This window comes from Dioscorea cayenensis, chromosome 19 (genome assembly GCF_009730915.1).
Source record: "Dioscorea cayenensis subsp. rotundata cultivar TDr96_F1 chromosome 19, TDr96_F1_v2_PseudoChromosome.rev07_lg8_w22 25.fasta, whole genome shotgun sequence".
Taxonomy (NCBI): Eukaryota; Viridiplantae; Streptophyta; class Magnoliopsida; order Dioscoreales; family Dioscoreaceae; genus Dioscorea; species Dioscorea cayenensis.
Window position 1 is genome coordinate 11,327,461 of NC_052489.1, and position 21,111 is coordinate 11,348,571.

Genomic DNA, 21,111 nt, shown 5'->3' on the forward strand with positions numbered 1-21,111 from the left:
AATATAAATGAGGAACATATGGATAGGAATCCAATGCCCACCGTCACAGTGAAGGCGCCGGCCTTACCTATTTCGTAGTCTCATGGGGCGGTTCACTCCATTGCTTTTTGCTTCTTTGGTTACCGTGCGACTACTTTTGTTCTTTCATTACATTTCGGCGTTCAACTATTGGTTCCTTTTGCACATTTTCTTTTTATTCTTTCCGTGCGTTATTTTTATTTTTTATTTAAGATGGACACAAATAGAATCAATAAATCAAAGCCCACAATTTTCGCCATCAACTTTAATTTAATTATTATGATGTTTATATCATCATATCATTCTAATAGAGAAATGATAAAGACATGTGACTATTATATGAAAGGATGAAAATTCAATTTGTTTTAATATATATTTGAAATAAATTAATAAAAAATATTTATGTGGAAATAGTCTAATCATATTGTCAAATATCTATACATATATCATATAAATTTCGGTTCATACAAAAAGTTATCATGAAAGTTTTTAATTAAAATTTTATGTAGTTAAAATAATAAAGATTTTGCGGTGATGATGAGAATGACGGTGATAATATTGAAGTAAAAATAATAAGAAAATAATACGATGGTGATGATTTTTGTAGTTGAAGCTTTTTATTGGATCAATCAATAAAATAAAATTTATTTTTATATAAGATCCTTTTCCTCAGTGAGTAACTTTATTTCCTACTAATAACTTTTATCAAATATAATTATTTAAATAAATAAAGTTTAATTGTTGTATAAGTCCCTGTAATTGTGTACTTTCTGCCCTTTTAGTCCTTTCAATATTTTTAGACATAATTAACTGAATTAAGTCCTCATATATAGTCGAGTTGGGTCATTCTAGTCCACGGTGTAGATGAGCAAGTGTAAATTACAATGACTTAATTGTACATAACAATATTGCTGTGGACTAGAACGACCCAACTCGACCAAATATGAGGACTTAATTGTACCTAAAAATATTGGAAGGACTAAAAAGGCTAAAAGTATATAATTATAAGGACCTGTACGGTAATTAAACCAATAAATAAATGTAATAAATATTTTTCATAAGTTTCATAAAAGAATATAAAAATTTTAATTTAAAATATTTAATTTTAATCAACATTAATTAAATAAAATCTTTTTTAATTCTAATAAATTCATGTTTATTAAACAGAATTATTTTAATCGACCAAACACTAATATTATTTTATTGTAGATATAATGCATAAATAACTATTAAAATAGGGTATGATCATCACCCAACATCAATTGAATGCCTCATATTAGTGAACTTTTATGTAAACAATAATTTAAAAGAAGCTAAGACGGTGTTTGTTTCACCGGATTTGGAACTTCATGAATTATAAAATCATTGAAAATTTTTTATTTGTTTAGATAGATTTAAAAAAGTCAAATGAGTTTGAACTACAATGAAGTAAGGATTTGATGGATTTTGAACTACGTCCAATTTGGGCGTAGTTCTAAGTGCGGGATTTTGATTTATAAAATATGTCCACATGATTGTCACGTGATGTTGGTTATTTGATCATCATTATAACCACTTATCAAATATATACGTAGCAAATATTCTGATTTTGTTAACAGTTTAAATATATTTAAAAATGTTATTTCAAATTTAAATCCTCTACAAATAATATCCAAACAATTATTTTAATTTTAAATTTAAAAAATATATAGTTTTTTATCCTAAATTAGTTAATTTTTCATTTTTAATTATTTAATTATTTTATTTTTTAAATGAAAATATGTTATGGATTATTCCAAAGAAGATATTTATTAATTTAATATATTATTTTTATCATAAAATTACACAATATATGCTTAAAAATATTTTTTAGGGCTAAACTAAATTAGAGGGATAAGCATAATATATTTAACATAAATATTAGACAAATGAAATATATTTACTAAAAGATACTTATTTCTCTATGGTTTGATATTTTTAAAAATTATTTTATTAGTTATAAAAATATTTATATAAATTGATCTAATACAACTAAAATTTAATAATAATAATAATAATATATATAAATGTTTATTTTATAATTAATAAATACTACTGATCATTGAATATAATGTAATCTTATCTTAAGTGACCATATATCAAATCCATATTTAAAAATCCCTTCAACCAAACACAAAATTTTATAATCCAGCATTCCAACTACATCAAGCCAAACACTAAATTTAACACTCATCGTATTTTTAAATACAGTAATTACAACTACATTGTAATTTGAAATCCATTGCATTTTCAACTACATCTAACCAAATGCTACCTAAGTCGATAACCTTAAATACCGACATTTTTATTAAAAGGTATTAAATATTTTGCTTAAATTAAAAATAGTTTTTCTTTATCCCATTAAATTTTTTTATTTTTAAATGATCAAGATAATATATTAGGAGTAGTTTTATATTAATAATTAAGATTTATATCGGTGCGATGAAATGCCGACATAAAAGTTTCTCACATCTCATGTAACATGAATGACTCAATTTTGAATTTTCCACGTGGAGAAATAGCAACAAAAAGTTGATGGGACACCAATTTTCCTCATTCATGTGTTTCGTCATTATTTTTTTCTTTCTTAGATTTGATTTGTACATGAGGAGAGATTTCATCGATAGGCTTATTCTTGTTCCCTTTTTTTCTTTGTTTTAGCTTTTGATCTTTACAAACTTTTGAACTTGGCTAATTTATTAAGCCTATCACCTCGACAAGGGGGCAATGCTTTGTATTTTTAAGGAAAAATTTTTAAAAATTTTTTTGTGGGTTTTTCAATTTTAAGAAATAGAGGAAAAGCTATTTTGTTTTTAAATATAATTTGTACATCTAAAAAAAACTGGTGTTAATATTTTTTTATTGTGCAAGGGCAAATCATTTCATTTAAAAGTTGGCCCATATGATATATATATATATATATATATTATTAATCTCTTTTAAAATTTTATAAAAAATAAAAAAACTTAAAATCACACAACCAAATAAATTCATGTTTTCATGCCGCGTAGCAGATTTTTAACTAAATTAATAATTTTACTTTTGCCAAATAAGAAAAAATTAACACTATTAACGATATTTTTTTGTTAGCTGGAAAAACCACATATATAGTTTAGAAGTAAAAAAAAATTTCTTCAATCCTTATTTTAAAAAACTAGGAAATTAGACAGTTAAAAAAAATCACTATTACCTTTCTCTTTCTTAGTCACATCATTGTTGTTATTGTTTTCATTATTTTTAGACACATCGACGTACATGCTCCCTCTAAACTCCTTTGGACAGCTTTTATAGTCTTACTTACGGGCATAAGTCCCTTTATTTGATCCTTATGATCTCCTTTACGGCCATAAGCATATCTGGAAGATTATCTATTTGAGGTTTACGGCCGTAAGCACGCCCTAAGGTGCTCGTAAGTGGTTCCGTTTGGCCTATTCTTTAGTTCCTGATGTCGAAAGAGCTCCATCTTTTATATTTTAGCTCTTAATTGCTTCTTTTGGCTCTCTCGTCCTTAAGCATTACCCAGTACCCAAGAATATGACTTTCAACATTTTCAGCATCATCTTCTATAATAATACTTTAATAAACACCGAATAAATGTACAAAATAGTATTAAATCATTGTACAAATGTACGCTTATCAATTTCATCTTTATGTTCAATAAAATAATTAAAATTCTAATTTGATGCTGCAACAATTGGAGAGTCAACTATACGGTAGTTGTCTGGAAAAAAGAATCATGTCAAAATAAAAGCCACAAAAAAAGCCAAATGGTATGTATTGTTTTCTTTGAGAGTCTCACTGCAAGTAAGGAGCCAAGGTGCACATAAATTCACATGTGTTGCTGCCTCTTCCAAGTAGCGACAATCAAGAAGACTCAAAAGACTTGACTTCAAGTCTTTCATGGTGTACTTTCTGTTGCCTTATCATCCTGATGTGGCTCTGGGTCATTCATATAGTTACACATACACCAATTTGGAAATTTTTGGTATAATGACATGCCACTGAAATGATGGTTACTTATTTTTTACTTCATTATTTAATTAATTTAATGTTTTTGACGCTTCATAGAATGGCTTTGATTTTTTTTAAAACATTATTATTGTTTAGACTAGAAAGAAAGGAATGCTTATATACATGATCCTAATTGCATCACTAATCTTTCAACATGTTCTTCTTGTATACGTGACTCTAATTGCATCACTATCCTTAAACTTCTTCATGTATTCTTTTTCTTAGTTGATGCTGTTATGATTGCTATTATGGTGTACTTATTGTTGCCTTGTCATCCTGATGTGGCTCTAAGTCATTCATATAGTTACACTACACCACTATGGAATTTTTGGTATAATGACATGTCATTGAAATGGCCGTTAAATTTTTATTTTTATTTCATTGTTTAATTAATCTAAGGTTTTGAAGCTTCATAGAATGGCTTTGATTTTTTTTTAAAAAGCATTATTATTGTTCAGATTAGAAAGAAAGGAATGCTTATATACGTTATCCTAATTGCATCACTAATCCTTCAACTTGTTCTCCTTATATACGTAACTCTAATTGCGTCACTATCCTTCAATGTTTTCATCATGTTTTTTTCTTAGTTGATGTTGCTATGATTGCTATTATTTATTGTTGGAATGGTAGAAGGTATATTTTGCTATGTGGGGTGTTGATGGATTTGTGTTAGAATATGTTTTGTTGGAGGCTTGCCGGTAATGCAACAGTGAAAAAGACTGCGGAAGTCACTGTAGTAATTTCATTGTTCACTGCACTATAGCAATTTTACTGTTCACATGCGGTCTGTATGCAGGCGCAAGCTTGACCATGAACCTCTCTGTCTACTCTATGCGGTCAGTATGCGGGCGCAAGCTTGCCCATGAGCCTTTTTGTCTACCAGTTTACTGTAGAAAAGTTACTATTCACGGTTATTGCTCATCACATTGTAGCAAATCGCAGTTCATGTGTAGAGCCCATGCGGCCGCAAATCACCCATGAACTTCATTGGCAATCTTGTGCGGCCCGTATGCTGCCCGCATACACTACAAACAACCTTGTAGAGCTTCCTTGAGGCTTGAAAGTTCTTCCCAAGGCTTCTACAATGCATCAATGCTTCACACCAAGCATAAAACACTAATAAATCATTTAATTCTTGTTAGAATGAGATGAACAAACATACAACAATGCAAGAACACAATTTTAGCGTGGAAAACCCTATGAATCGAGGGAAAAACAACGTGACTCCTTAGAGCCTCTTAAACATGCATCCACTATGTCAACAATGGGTTACAATGGTTCCTCTCTAGCTAACTAGAGGTTTACATGCATGAGGGCAACAACATTCATAGAGAGGGTTTTGTATGACATTACCAGCATCATCATCACCAAGGATGGATAACAAACAACAAATAGAGCTAAAGGAAGGATCAAACCTAATTAATAGGTAGGGTTTCTTGCAAGGAATCTCCTCCCGGAGTTTGAGTGAGATTCACCGATGTTTGGCAGTCCTATCTCGCCCTAGCTCCCTCTCTTCCCTTTCTCCCCTCTTTTTGGTTCTTGGTGGCAGCTCTCTGTCTTTCTCTTTCTCACATGTTGCACAGTCACCCCAAAAGAATGACTCCTTCTCATTCATAATAAATGAGAGATTTTTATCTTGCAAAATTACCTTCATGCCCTCCACTTCTTCGTTATTGACATAGCTTCATTTTTTTTCTTTTTCATTTTTAACTTGGGCCAAACCCAAGATTTATTTCTATTTGTTGGTAGCCCACCAAATGGGCTAAAACCCAACAAACCTCCCCCTCAGCTCCATTTGGTGGGCCATCCAAGCATACTCTTTGCCTACAAACCTCAATCTCCACCTTAAACAAGATCTTATGCTTGTACACTCGCTTGTACTTGAGTGCCTTCTTGCCCTTAGGCAGTTTCACCAAATCATAATTATGGTTCTCACGCAAGGAAGTCATTCCTTCTTGCATGGCTTTAAACCACTTCTGCTTCTTGTCAATCAACTTAGCTTCTTCGTAGGTTTCTGGCTCTCTACCATTACTAAGTATAACAAATTCCTTAGTACTGCATCTACTAGAAAGATAACGCTTTTTAGTAATTCTTCTCAGCTGAGGCTTCACTGGTGGTGTTGGTGATGGTTGTACTTCTTCTTCATCAGTTGGTTCTATAGCATCAACTGCATGAGATTGTCTTGCCCCTTTAACTGGCCTCATTTCATCAGTCAGATAGGCTTGTGTTGATGCCCTGTCAACCAGCTTTACTTCATTAGTTGGATGGGCTGTAATTATACTTGTCTCATCACCATCTTCTTGGACATCTCCCCCTTTATTTACATTCACCATAAGAGGGGATATAAGATCGAAATTGTCAGAAACTCTAACATAGGAACTAGGAGATTCACCTTCGTTGCCATCAGCTATCACTTGGCCTTCAAAGAATACCACATCTCTGCTCCTAACAATTTTCTTGCTCACTGGATCCCACGACTTGCATGCAAACTCTTCATGGCAATACCCTATGAAAACACATAGCTTTACCTCAATACCATCAAGCCTGGATCATTCATCTTCAAGAACATGAACATCGGCCCTGCGCTAAACACTCTAATGTGATCATATGAGACATCTTTTCCAGTCCAAACCCTGTCTGGTATACCATTGTCCAAACCAACTACTGGAGAAAGATTGATCAAATCAATTGCAGTCCTCATTGCCTCCCCCAATAAAGGCTTAGGCAGCTTTGGATGAGAGAGCATTTATCTGATCCTCTCAACTATTGTCTTGTTCATCAATTCTAGCACACCATCCAACTGGGGTGTCTTGGCAGGTGCCTTCTCAAGCCTGATACCACTGAGTTTGCAATGCCTTTCAAATTGCCCACTGTACTCACCACAACTGTCTACCTTGACTACTTTCAGCTTCTTTCTTGTCTCTTTTTCAACTTTGAATGGAACTCCTTGAAAGCATCAAGCACCTGATTTTTGGTCTTCAGAGCAGTGGCCCACACCTTCCTTGATTGATCATCTATGAAGGTTATAAAATACTGTGCTCCTCCAAGGGTTTTCTCTTACATGAAACATACACCAATATGAATCAACTTAAGAATATTTGACTTTGTATATGGGGAATATGAGTGAAAAACAACTCTATGCATTTTTCCCTCTAAGCAATCATCACAAGCTTTGAGAGTCATACCTTGCAAGTTGGGTAGATATTGGTTCTTAACGAGAAGATGCAATTCTTTCTTGCCGATGTGGCCAAGCCTCTTGTGCCATAGATCAATGTCTCCACCCTTCTTAACTATATTCACCTCTCTTTTGTGAACCCTTGCTTGCAAACCATAGAGTGTGTCCGTCTTCCTTCCTCTACCAACCACTAGGGAGCCTTTGGTGAGCTTACACTTGCCTTCACCAAACTAATTGATGAACCCCTCATCATCAAGCTTGTTTGTGGATATTAGGCTTAGGTTTATGGTTGGAGCATGCCTGACATCTTTGAGTAGCAACTTGTACCCAAGGTTTGTCTCCAACCAAAAATCTTCAATACCCACAATCTTTGATGTAGTATTGTTCCCTATCTTCACATTCCCAAAGTCACCACTAGAGTAAGAAGTAAAGAGCTCATCATAAGGAGTAATATGGAATGACGCTCCTGAGTCAAGCACCCAATTACTCTCTTGGCTTCCCAGATTGATACAACCATCATCATAGACAACACAAATGTCACCCTCTACAGCTACTATATTTGCTTCTTGCTCTTCTTTACTTTCTCCACCCTGTTCCCTCCTTAGGAATTTGCACTCCTTCTTCATATGATCCACTCTATTGCAGTGAAAACATTTGATGTTTTTCATGCTTCTTGGCCTTGCTCTGGATGTTTCTTTGTCCCCATAACCCTGTGGAAGTGTTTATATATAAAATATATATATATAAATAAATAATAAATAAATTAAATGTATTTCCTAATTTAAACAAAATATTTAAAATATTCAAATCTCAAGACTAGCCGAGATCACAGATCTCAAGGCAGTCTAAAATGCACAAATCTCAGGATCAGCCGAGAGCACCGATCTCGAGGCGATCCAAAATATTCAAAATATTCAAATCTCAGGACCAGTCGAGAGCACCGATTTCAAGGCGGTCTAAAATACTCAAATCTCAAGATCAGCCGAGAGCACAGATGTCGAGGCGGTCTAAAATATTAAATATCTCAGGATCAGCCGAGAGCATGCACATGACAAGAAATAAAATAAAATAAATAAATAAATAAAGTGATGCTATGGACCTATGGTATGCATGCACTCACATGAATTAGAATTTGTTTTAAAAAAGGTGGGCCCACTATGAAGATATATATATATATGGGAATAATTAAATAAATATATATATATATATAATATGAATGCATGCAAGCATGTACACGCCCCATCAGATATTTGAAAAGCCTAAGTATGAAAAGGAGATAGATTTATGCAATGAGTAGTGATATGAGAATTTGACATTTGGTTGCTTCTCACCGTTTGGGGATGTGTTTGTGGGATCACACGAGAATTTGAAAAGCTTATTAAGAGCTCCATGTTCTTCCAGGAAGCTTCTTGAAGGATCATATAATATAACAAGTGTTTGATTAAGTTGGACGGCCCTTATGTTGATGGATAAGGAGAGGAAAATAAGTGCAAAACTTTAATGAAAACATTTTTTTTAAATGTATGAAACTGAAAGAAATGGTTATATCACACCCAAAAGCTTCAAAAGATTTTTTGGCTGTTTTTGGTGAGTCCAAAAGCATGGAGGACTGTATGATAATAATCAGGAGGTTTGATATTATTTTATGGAAATGGTGTTATAAGCTTTGAAGAGTTCAAGATCGTGATGTAACAATCAAAAAAGAAGATCACTTAAAATAATATATGCATCAATTATAATGATTGGATATGTCTATTAGATGGCTTTATGCAATGATGATGAAACTATGAGAAATTTTAAGGCGGTGATGAGATATATATCTCAAGGCAGCAACGCGGCGTGCAATGCGGTGACAAGGCACATGCAGCAATATAATATATATATATATATATAAATTATATATTCATATTGATGTAATACTAATATATGTATATGTAATAGATAAATAATGAAATTCATAATCTGTACATTTTCTTGTCTTTACTTGTACTTGAGCCCTTAATCGGAGGTTCCTAAGATTTTAGTCTAGGGTAATTAATAATAGAGGCTTGCCTTTATTAGGAATGGAAGAGCCTACAAACATAAAAATAAATAAAATAAAATAACATTTGTGAGTCGATATATCGCCTGGTGTCTCTTCATCGACACGATGTCATGGCGCATATTTTCGAGTCCACAGGAAGTCTACTTGCACTTCTTCCACAATGTTCATATGTTTCTGATATGAGTGCTTCAAAAGAAGATTCATTTTTCACTTTTCTTCTGGCTTCTTCACTCAACAAGCTTTCCTTTACCATCTCCATTGATAACGCTCCTCCAGGGGCTGAAGTACTCTGAGATACTACCAGTATTTCCTAACTATCTGGTAGAGAGCTTAGAAGTAGCAACGCTTACAACTCATCTTCAAGAGTCATCTCCATAGATGTCAATTGGTTCACCAAGCACTGAAAAGTCACTAGTATGCTTAGTCATACTCCTTCCATCTTTGCACTTCAAATTCACCAATCTTCTTATTTTTGTGGCCTTATTTCTGAAGGTATTTTTCTCGTACATGGCTGCTAACTTATTCCATAGCTCATCAGCCTTGACATCTTCATAAATATGGTGGAAGATACTTGCATCAACCCATTGCCTGATTGTGGCAGCTGCCTTCAAATGCAATATCTCCCATTCATCATCAGTCATCTTCCCTGGCTTTGTTTTTCCCATAGTAGGGAGATACAAATCTTTCACAATCAACAAGTCTTTCATTCTTCTCTTGCAAAAAGAGTAGTTCGAGGGAGTTAACTTCCCCATTCCACAAGAACTTTGTCCTTCCATTCTAGCCCAAAAGAATTACCTCTATCAACCTGACTCTTTGATACCACTTGTTGGGGTTTGCCAGTAATGCAACAGCGAAAAAGATTGCAGAAGTTATTGTAGCAATTTCATTGTTCACTACACTGTAACGATTTTATTATTCACGTACGGCTTGTATGCGGGCGCAAGCTTGACCATGAACCTCTCTATCTACTCTACGTGGTTGGTATGCAGGCGCAAGCTTGCCCGTGAGCTTTTTTGTCTACCAGTTTACTGTAGTAATGTTACTGTTTATGGTTACTATTCATCGCATTGTAGCAAATCGATGTTCATATGCGCAGCCCATTTGGCCGCAAATCACCTGTGAACTTCACTGCCGATCTTGTGTGGCCCGTATGTTGCCCGCATACACTGCAAACAACCTTGTAGAATTTCCTTGATGCTTCAAAGTTCTTCCCAAGGCTTCTACAATGCATCAATGCTTCAAACCAAGCATAAAACACTAACAAACCATTCAATTCTTGTTAGAATAAGATGAACAAACATACAGCAATGCAAGAACACAATTCTAGCATGGAAAACCCTATAAATCGAGGAAAAACCCACGGGACTCCTTAGAGCCTCTTAAACATGCATCCACTATGTCAACAATGGATTACTATGGTTCCTCTCTAGCTAACTAGAGGTTTACATGCATGAGGGCCACATCATTCATAGAGAGGGTTTTGTATGATATTACAACCATCATCATCACCAAAGATGGATAACAAACAACAAATAGAGGTAAAGGAAGGATCAAACATAATCAATAGGAAGGGCTTCTTGCAAGGAATCTCCTCCTGGGGTTTGAATGAGATTCGGTGATGTTTGGCGGTCTGATCTCCTTGCCCTTGCTCCCTCTCTTCCCTTTCTCCCCTCTTTTTGGTTCTTGGTTGTAGCGCTCTCTCTCTCTTCCTCACATGTTGCACAGTAACCCCAAAGAATGACTAATTCTCATTCACAATAAATGAGAGATTTTTATCTTGCGAAATTACCTTCATGCGCTCCATTTCTGCATTATTTACATAGCTTCATTTTTGTTCTTTTTCATTTTTAACTTGGGCCAAGCCCAAGCTTTATTTCTCTTTGTTGGCAGCCCACCAAATGGGCTGAAACCCGATATGTTTTATATTAATTAGTTGAGATACAATACTATGTTTGTTTAATTTTTATTTTGGTTATTTGGTATAATGTGTAGATTTTATATCATTATTGATAGATTTGCTTCCTAACTCATTTGACACAATTCACAAGTTCAACCCAAAATTCAATATGAATGTATAAAAATATCACATATTATCGTGGTCTAATTTTGTTTTAACAGATAGTTCTCTAACTCTAATGTCATAGGTCATTTTTTAGTTTATTTAATTATAAATCAGTCCACATGATTTTTATTTATTATAAAATGTGATTTTTTTTTTCTTTTTGACACCATTTGCAATGATTATGACCAAGTAATATTATATATTATTTTTTATTCTATTTATTATTAAAAATTGTCTATTCAATCTATTTCAATCATGATATTAGATGTAAAATTAATTATAATTTTAAATGAAATTGAGTGATATTTGAAATAATGCTTAACCATACTTAAACTAAATTATATTTGTTTTGTAATAAAAAAAATAATTTATTTATGTATTTTAATTTTATATACCCTCAACTCAACTATTGATTATTTTTCTTTCATGAATCTTTTAATTCAATTATAGCATAAGAAAATCAATGAATTGTTGTCTCTAGCAAGAGCTCATCATGCAGGCATGTGAGTATTAACAATCATGGATGACTCAGGGTTTATTGGCTTATTGACTTGTAAATGTTCAAGTCTTGTGAATTGAGTTTTGATTAATAAATAATGCCATCTCTTCATGCCACCTTGTTAATGACATTAAGTCCGCCTTACACAAGACTTTGTCTTTGCCTATTTGTCCATATCTTAATTATGGACAAGATTCACAACTTGCATGATTGACACTTAGATTGATAAAATAGTTTTTATAATATAATTGAAGTATGATTATTTTGCAATAGAGGGATGATTATTCATGTTTTTGCTGAGGAAAAAAAATTTGGAGATAGACTCTTCTATACAATACAATGGCTGAGGTGAGTGGCTTATTTTTTTTTATATTAATATTATATATATAATTAAAATATAAAAAAAATTAAACTATTTATTTTATACTCTATAGTCCTCTTAATATATATATATATATTAATTATCTCATGTAGTATGTTTAGTTCTAAGTTACCTTGAATTGAGACTCTTTTTGGGATCATTTGTTTTATTAAGGTCATAAATTTTATTTTATCTTATTTAAAAGAATATTAAATGAAAACTCTTTTAGGTTTCCTTTGTAGTCTATACATATAAACATAAAGTATTGCATTCGAGACTATAAATCATCATAATTTTCATATAGCCAGTTGGGCGCGGTGCGGTGCATAGACTCTTGTGGTGGAAAACTAGCTCACTAATAACCTAACACAATAAGAGTAAAAGTGAAAATATATACAACTTGTAAAATTTTCTCATTTTTGATGTCGGAGTAAACTACATATATACTAGGAACTCAAAAAGGTTTAGGTTTGCGTGTAAAAATGGATTCTTGATCGGCCTAGTTTCTACACTAGATCCTATATCCAACAATCTCCCCCTACATACACAACCTAAGTTGTTGCCATAAAGTATATGAATATATGCAATCAAATTTAAAATAAGTTGATAAATTTCAACTATCAAACCAGGATTCAACAAGGATAAATAATGAGTGTACAATATTCCATTATTTTATATTATTTTGTACACTCATTAGGTATGTTTTAGAAGTATACTGTGGAATCTGACAATAAACAAAGTGTGTTTTGTATTCTCAGGCTTCGGCCAATATTTAAAGATGAGAGAGAGCCAACAGAAGTAATCTAGACCCTAAACGAAGAAGATGGAACTTTCTTGGCATCAATTTGATAAGAACAAGGTAAAAAGGATGACTTACGGGCAACTTACTGATAAGTGCTAAATTGGTAATATTTTCTATATCATTAACACTGCATCTAGCATGAAATTACAATTGTTTAGCATCTCATTAGGATGAAAATTCATTCTTTTGTTCACAGTGACCTTTATTTCTGTTCTAGGAAGAAAGAAGTGAATGTGAGGACGTTTTCAAGCAAAATAAAGAAGGTTGCTGAATCAAAACTATACCACGACTCACAATGGGCGTTATGGGAACTCACAAAGCCCATTGTCTACACTTACCACTGCCGTGATCAAGCTGTGGCAGCATGAGTTCACTAGCAGCGATATAGAAGCTATAACAGCCTCACAACGGTCGTTGTGAAGTCCATAACAACAGTTGTTAAGACTCATAATGCCCAAAGACCGTACCAGGATGCGATTTTGAGCCTAAGCAACAACAAACTCACAATGCCTATATCATGGTCCCTCAATTATTGTTTATAAATCTTAATTGATCAATATATATATCGTTCTAGTTTTATTAATTATAGCATGCTTTTATTGTTTATCTTTATTGATATAGATGAGGAGGATATGTCCCCGCATTGATGACAGCCATGCCATGATAGATCTATACATGTTCTAAGAGGTTAGGTATAGCTAGGTTTCCGGATTAGGGATTGATTGACGCTTAGACTTAGGGTTTGATTGATTTCTTCTTGTAGGGTTCCCGTACTTAAGGAAAATATAGGAGGCTGAGGTGGATTAGATTCCATCCGAGTGACGCGGTGGAGAAATTTCATCTTAAGTTCCTAGTGATTTAGATCTAGTCGCCATGGCTTATTGGGGCTAGTAGGACTTTGAATTCTCCTAGTTCGATTCTAGAACATAATTGATACTTAACACCTATCATAATTAGTAATCAAGATAACCTTCATACATACTCCCACTTCTTCCAAGTGTGCTTAACGACATCTCAAATTGTATTGTATCTGTAATTTGTATAATTAGACAAAAGAGAGAACTTAAACGTTTAGGATATTAATTAAGCGAAAAGGAAGTAATAGGAGCCTTTCGCCGTTCCTGAGGAAATACAACCCTCGTGTTTATCTAAGAGGTATTATTTGAAGATCCGTACACTTGCGGTATTACAGACTTGATTATGATATTTTATTGCTTGCTTGCATACTTATATATTCATATATTCATATATTCATATATTCATATTTTCACACACCCAACACCAGTAGGAATGCGTCCATCAAGTTTTTGCTGCCGTTGCCAGGGAATCACAGTCGAGAGATTCTACGTAAACTTGTAGCTTAGTATTTAGCCAATTTTTTTTTAATAGTATATATTAATTATTATACTCATACAACGTTGAAGACTTATTGCCGTTACTTTCTTCCATAGGTGATTGTATATGACCAAATCTACTCCCACGGATTTAGTAGAAGGAAGTAGTGAACGAGAGAGAGCCATAACATTGTTGGAAGGACTCTAGAAGAGGCCAGTTGTGGAAGCAGATAGCGATAGTGGCAGCGCAGAATCTATAACCATGGCTGAACCAAGAAGAACATTATCGGAATATAAGAGGCCTCAGTTTATAGGGGAAGAATTCAGTGTGCAAGCCCCAGCAGTAGTAGCTAACGACTTCAAAATCAAAGCAAGCACTATTGAAATGATTTAAAACTCTTGTTAGTTTGATGACCTAGCGGATGAAGACCTAAATGCCCATCTATCAAAATTTTTGCAAATCTGTTCGATATTCAAGATTAGCGGAGTAACAGATGACCCGATCAGATTGTGACTCTTTCCTTTCAGCTTGAAAGGTTCAGCATACCGGTGACTTACCTCCCTAGCACTGGGCTTGATCAAGACATGGAACGATATATGGAGAAAATCTTTGGACGCTATTTCCCACTAAGTAAAGCACCAAAGATAAGACAAGAAATCTCAGCATTCAAGCAAGGAGAGTCTGAAACACTGTTCGAGGCACATGAAATGTTCAAGGACCTTAGGTGGGACCTATATCATACGTTCCATTCATGGATGAGGTTACAAATTCTTTTCAACGGACTGAACTACCAAACTAGGCAGATTATTGATGTTGCTGCAAGAGGATCATTGAGTAATAAGTATCCTGAAGAGGCTGAGCAGTTGTTTGAGGATATCGCTAAAAAAAATGGACGAGTTACATGAGGTAGACGTAGACACCGTTTTGGCAGCCAAGGTGGATGCGCTTACACAGAAGTTGGATCTACTCGTTGGCAATTAAAAAGTGTCAACATGAATTTTAGGGCTATTATGTTTGGCGAGACATGTGTAGGAGGACATGGGGCGACCTAGTGCCCAATTGTGAATTTGGCAGTAGCTTTTGTGTAATAGGTCAATTTTATTGGTGGAGGTTAGTAGAACCAGAATAACCCATATATTAGTATATACAACCCAGGGTAAAGGAGTTACCCAAGTTTCTCTTGGACCTAGGGTCAGCAAAAATCGCCTTAGCAACAGAACTACTAATACCAGTCACAACAGCGCCATAGGAGACTCCATAGGAATTGACAGTTTGCAGGCAAATGGCATCACCAAGGAGGAAAACATAATTTATGAAATAGAGAATGATGCCAGTAATGATCAAGCTTGTGAGGAAAGAGGAAAGTAGCACTGGAGCCACACTGAGCTTGGATGATAGGCTCAAACCATCCATTGAGAAACCTCCGAATATGGAATTGAAGACATTACCCGAGCACCTTGAGTATGCATTCTTAGGGGAGGAGCCGAAGCTCCCAGTGATCATTGCTATAAGCATGATAGAGGAGGGAAAAAAGTTGTTGGGGTTCTACAATGTCATAAGAAAGCCTTAGGTTGGAAGATATCTGATATCAAGGGAACCAGTCCATCCTTTTGCACCCACAAGATTTTGATGGAGGATAATCATAAGCCATCTACCTTACCTCAATGATGGTTGAATCCGAATATGAAGGAGGTTGTCAAAACAGAAGTAATGAAGTTGTTAGATGAGGAGGTCATTTACCTGATTTGAAATAGTACTTGGTGAGCTCGGTACAAGTGGTGCTGAAGAAAGATGGAATGACCGTGGTTAAAAATGAGAAGAATGAGCTCATATCCACCAAGATAGTCACAAGTTGGAGAGTGTGCATTGATTACAGGAAACTAAATGACGCTAACAAAAAAGGCCATTTTCCTCTACCATTCATTGATCAAATGCTCGAGAGATTTGCAGGGCATTCATACTATTTCTTCCTGGATGGATTCTCAGAGTATTTTGAGATCTCCATCGCCCTAGAAGATTAGGAAAAGACTACATTCACATGCCCGTATGGCACCTTTGCATAGCGCCGAATGCTTTTTGGATTATTCAACACACCTACCACCTTCTAGTGGTGCATGTTAGCTATTTTTGAGGATATGGTGGAAAAGACAATGGAGGTGTTTATGGATGACTTTTCGGTATTTGGTGACTTCTTTGACACTTGCCTCAAAAACCTAGAACAAGTGCTAGTAAGGTGTGAGGAAACAAACTTGGTACTTAGTTGGGAGGAATGTCATTTCATGGTTTAGAAAGAAATAGTACTTAGGCACCGAATTTCAGAAAAGGAGATCGAAGTGGACAAGGCAAGGTTGCTACTATTGAAAAACTCCCACTACCTATGTTAGTTAAGGCAGTTCGAAGTTTTCTAGGGCATGTAGGTTTTTATATAAGGTTCATCAAAGACTTTTCATAGATTGCTAGACCTTTTACCAAGATTTTGGATAAAGATATGCCATTTGATTTCAATAAAGATTGCATAATGGTGTTCAAAACAATAACGGATAAACTTGCGCAAACGCCGATCATGATTGCTCCAAACTAGGATCTATCATTCAAGTTAATTGATAAGTGCTTGTGTGTTAAAAATGCGAAGTGTTCTTTCCTTACGATGAGCATTACTTTTATCAGGTTTAAGTACTAATACATGTGTATTTGTGTTCTTTTGCGCATGTAGGGTTGTGAAGCAAGTATTAAGAAAAGAAGCCAAAAGTAGATCATGAACACTATTTGGTGGAATCTTGGAAGGAACAAACGCGAAGACACAAGCGGTGCTCTAAGATACGTGAATGTGTGCCAACCTCCATGTATTCAAGTCATTACAATGAGTTGGAGGGGTACGAAGGTAGTCATATTTGCGTACCCCGACTTGTTCATTGATAGCAAGATCTTTACTAATGAGACCCTTGATTGAAGAAGAGTTGCGATCTACGGCATAAATGTGTGCTCATTTATGTTACCTCGATGAAAAGTGTGGAACTAGGAGTGTTTTGGCGGAGTACTGCAGTAGGTTAATATAGCAAATTATTGTAGCAACATACTGTAGCAATTACTGTTTACAATCGGAAAAAAATCAGGTTTCCAGAGAATCCACACGGGCATGTGGAAATTCCACACGCCCGTGTGGAAATTCCACAGGCCCGTGTGGAGAATCCACAGGGGTGTGTGGATGCTCGATTCCAGCCCTATTTAAGTCGCGATTCAGCACGATTTTTGGAGGAATCTTTAATCCTTTTTCCTATCTTTTCTCCAACTTCTGAGAAGCCGGCGGCTAGGGTTTAGAGAGGCTTTGGGAAGGCTTTTGGAGTGGTTCTACGGCTTTGACACCGTGTTTCTCTTGGAAGATAGTTATTGGGGGAGTTTTCGTCGACACCGATCTGGCGAGGTGTGCCTTAGGCTTGACAAGGGGACCTTTGGAGAGGACTAGGCCACTGCACAAGACCATCGACACTAATACCGATGGAGTTTTACTATAGATTGCATGTTTTTACTTTCAATTTCATTATTGATTGTATCTTGCTCCATGGAGAGCTAAAACACCTAGTGGGTACTTGGATTTGTGAACCCTAGGATGTATTTGTTTCTTTGACATTTTATTATGCCTTCCTTAATTGAAGTTTTAAATTGAGTTTCAATCTTGAATGCTTGTTGAATGATTTCTCCCTTAGAGTGACACTAGGGTTGAGAGTTCATCTTGGTAACCTTTGTGGATGGGTGACACACCATGAGGGTTAGACAAAGCTAGATTGGAGAGGGTTGAGAGGGTGAGTCGAGAGGTAGCGGAGCGTCCCTTTTCTCCTCTGGTGTGATTTATCCTACCTCCAATTCCTAGAGTTCTTTGCGGTTACAATAGAGTGAAGAACTAAAGGATGAACTCCGCTGAGGCTTAGTTGCCTGAGCAACAGAGTGAAGCGTTGAAGTGACTTTAGTATTTGGGACTTAATTGTGACTAGGGTTCCTTCGCCTGGACCAAAGGGTTAGATCTACACATAGGAATAGGGCTTATCACTTGGAATCCCTAGAACTCCATACAACTTTGCACAATGTGAGGTGTTAAGATTGAGCGATTTCTCCGCCGGGACATAGTGTAGAGTTAGTCACGGTTGACCTTAGATTTGAGAACGTGTGCTTTAGGATTTTCACAACTCATTAAGCATTAGTTAGGAAGCATAATAGTAGGTCTTGCACTTGAAACATTAGTCCTAGGGGGAGCATAGTCCGGTACCCTACTTCTATCGATTACCTTTCCTCTCACTTACTTGGGCCTCTCGTTCTTGTTTCTTTTGTTTTTGCTTACATTACACTTTATCAACACATTCATTATTCATCTACGCCTGGTTAAGTAGCAATTTTAGTATTTTTATACTAAAATTGGTAATATTTTATATATCATTCACACTGCATTTAGCATGAAATTGAACTTGTTTAGCATCTCATTAGGACGAAAATTCATTCTTTTGTTCACAACGCCCTTTATTTCTGTTCTAGGAAGAAAGCAGTGAATTTGACGATGTTTTGAAGCAAAATGGAACAAGTTGCTGAATCAAGGCTGTACCACGACTCACAACGGCCATTATGGGAACTCACAACACTTGTTGTCTACACTTATTATTCCCGTGATCAAGCCGTGGCAGCATGAATTCACTGGTAGCAATATAGAAGCCATAACGGCCTCACAACGGTAGTTGTGAAGTCTATAATGGCCGTTGTCAAGATGCATAACGCCCAAAGACCATGATAGTACATGACTTGGAGCCTAAGCAATAACTTACTCACAATGAGCATCACAACACTCATGGCGAGGCCGTGGCAGAGCCAATTACTATAAATAAACAAGTTTTCTTAATTTGAGGGGAGATTCTTTTTCCGAGGAACCTAGGGCGGCTAGATTTTTAGAGATTTGAGTGGCGGGAGATAGTGTTTCTTCTATATTTCAACATATTTCATTGAATTTTTTAAGTGTACGTCAATGGGCATCATTGGAGAAGATCGTGCATGACAGTCATCTTCAAAGATCATCAATAGAGAGGCGTGAGTGGCACACATCTTCGGACAACCTTGAGAGTTAGTCTAGGAACACATTGAACATTTATTTATTCATTATTTGGTCTTGTGGCTCTCCTTTCACTTTGATATTTTACTTTTTTTTTATCCATGCGAACCAAATTTGAGGGGAACTATATATCTAGGTCCCTCAGTTATTGTTTATGAATCTTGATTGATCAATTTATATATCATTCTGGTTTTCTTAATCATTGCATTCTGTAATTGTTTATCTTTGTTGATGTGGATGAGGAGGATATGTCCCTGCAATGATGACACCTATGCCATGATAGATCTATGCATGTTGTAAGAGGTTAGGCATAGCTAGGTTTCCGGATTAGGGATTGATTGACCCTTAGACGTAGGGTTTGATTGATTTCTTCTCGTAGGGTTCCCATTCTTAAGGAAAATATTGGAGGCTGAGGTGGATTAAATTCCATCTGAGTGACGGGTGGAGGAATTCCATCTTAAGTTCCTTATTATTTAGACCTAGTCACCATGGCATATTGGGGTTTTGAATTCTCCCAGTTCAATCCTAAAACATAATTGATACTTAACAACTATCATAATTAGTAATTAAGATAAGTTTCATGCATACTCCCACTCTTTCTAAGTGTGCTTAACGACATCTCCAATAGTATTGTATCCATAATTTGTACAATTAGACTAAAGAGAGAACATAAACGTTTAGACTATTGATTAAGTGAAAAGGAAGTAATAGAAGCCTTTCGCCATTCCTGGGGAAATACTACCCTCGTGTTCATCCATGAGGTATTACTTGATAACCCGTGCACTTGCGGTATTACGGATTTAATTACTATATTTTATTGTGTGCTTGTATACTTATATATTCATATATTCATATTTTCACACACCCAACACCAGAAGGAAAGAGTCTATCAAAAGCCCTAGTTATCATATTTGATGTGCTTTGTGATGAGTAGAAATACCCACCTAGCATAGACGTGCCGCGATTAGAAAGGATTATGAGTCGGCCTAGCAATGGAGTACTTTGGAGAAGTCTTATCCCTCAATCCCCCTGAGTGGGTTAATAAGTTATTTTCGCACTCTTTGCAATCATGTAGAATAGATTATAGGAGAAATCACATCTTTAGTCTATGTTCAGATTATGGGTAATCTCTTTGCAAGAAGAATTACCTATTTAAGAAATTCTTGTTAATTCACATTAATATTTCACAGAGTGTAAATTGATTGTGTGGTGACTGTATCAACACTGTATCGATTTAGTTACTATTCACCTTTGCAAGTGGGGTTTAGTATAATTTAGAAAATCTCCCAGTTCATATAGGATTGCATTATTGGACAATCTTTGTACTGAACTTAACAAAACCATAGAGGGATGCTATGCCCGGACATCACTTCTTCTTTTGATTTCTCTACTCCTTTATTTTGTATTTCTTGCTTTTGTTTTCGAGTTCTTTTGCACAACATCACAACTTTTAATAGTCTAATTTTCGGGATTAAGGTTAGTACTAGTAATCTCAATCTTCCTTGTGGATACATATCTTGCTTTGATGCACACTTTACTACTTGATCGGCTCATATACTTACATCCCTATCAATAAAGAAACATGGAGAACTATAAAAAGAATCTTGGGCTTTCATGAGATCAAGGCTTAGGTGTCTTTATAAGATTTGAACATTAGGTTTTCAATTAAATTTACAACTATTAGGAATAGTAGTGAA

The 21,111-nt window shown here is 35.2% G+C and overlaps 1 protein-coding gene across 1 annotated transcript; it reads right to left on the minus strand.

The window, feature by feature from the left end:
- Positions 1–9,625: 9,625 nt before the first annotated feature.
- On the minus strand, positions 9,626–10,042 carry LOC120284044. Its single transcript, XM_039290868.1, has one exon. The coding sequence runs from the start codon at positions 10,040–10,042 to the stop codon at positions 9,626–9,628; it is 417 nt and encodes a 138-aa protein (XP_039146802.1).
- Between the last annotated feature and the right edge of the window lie 11,069 nt (positions 10,043–21,111).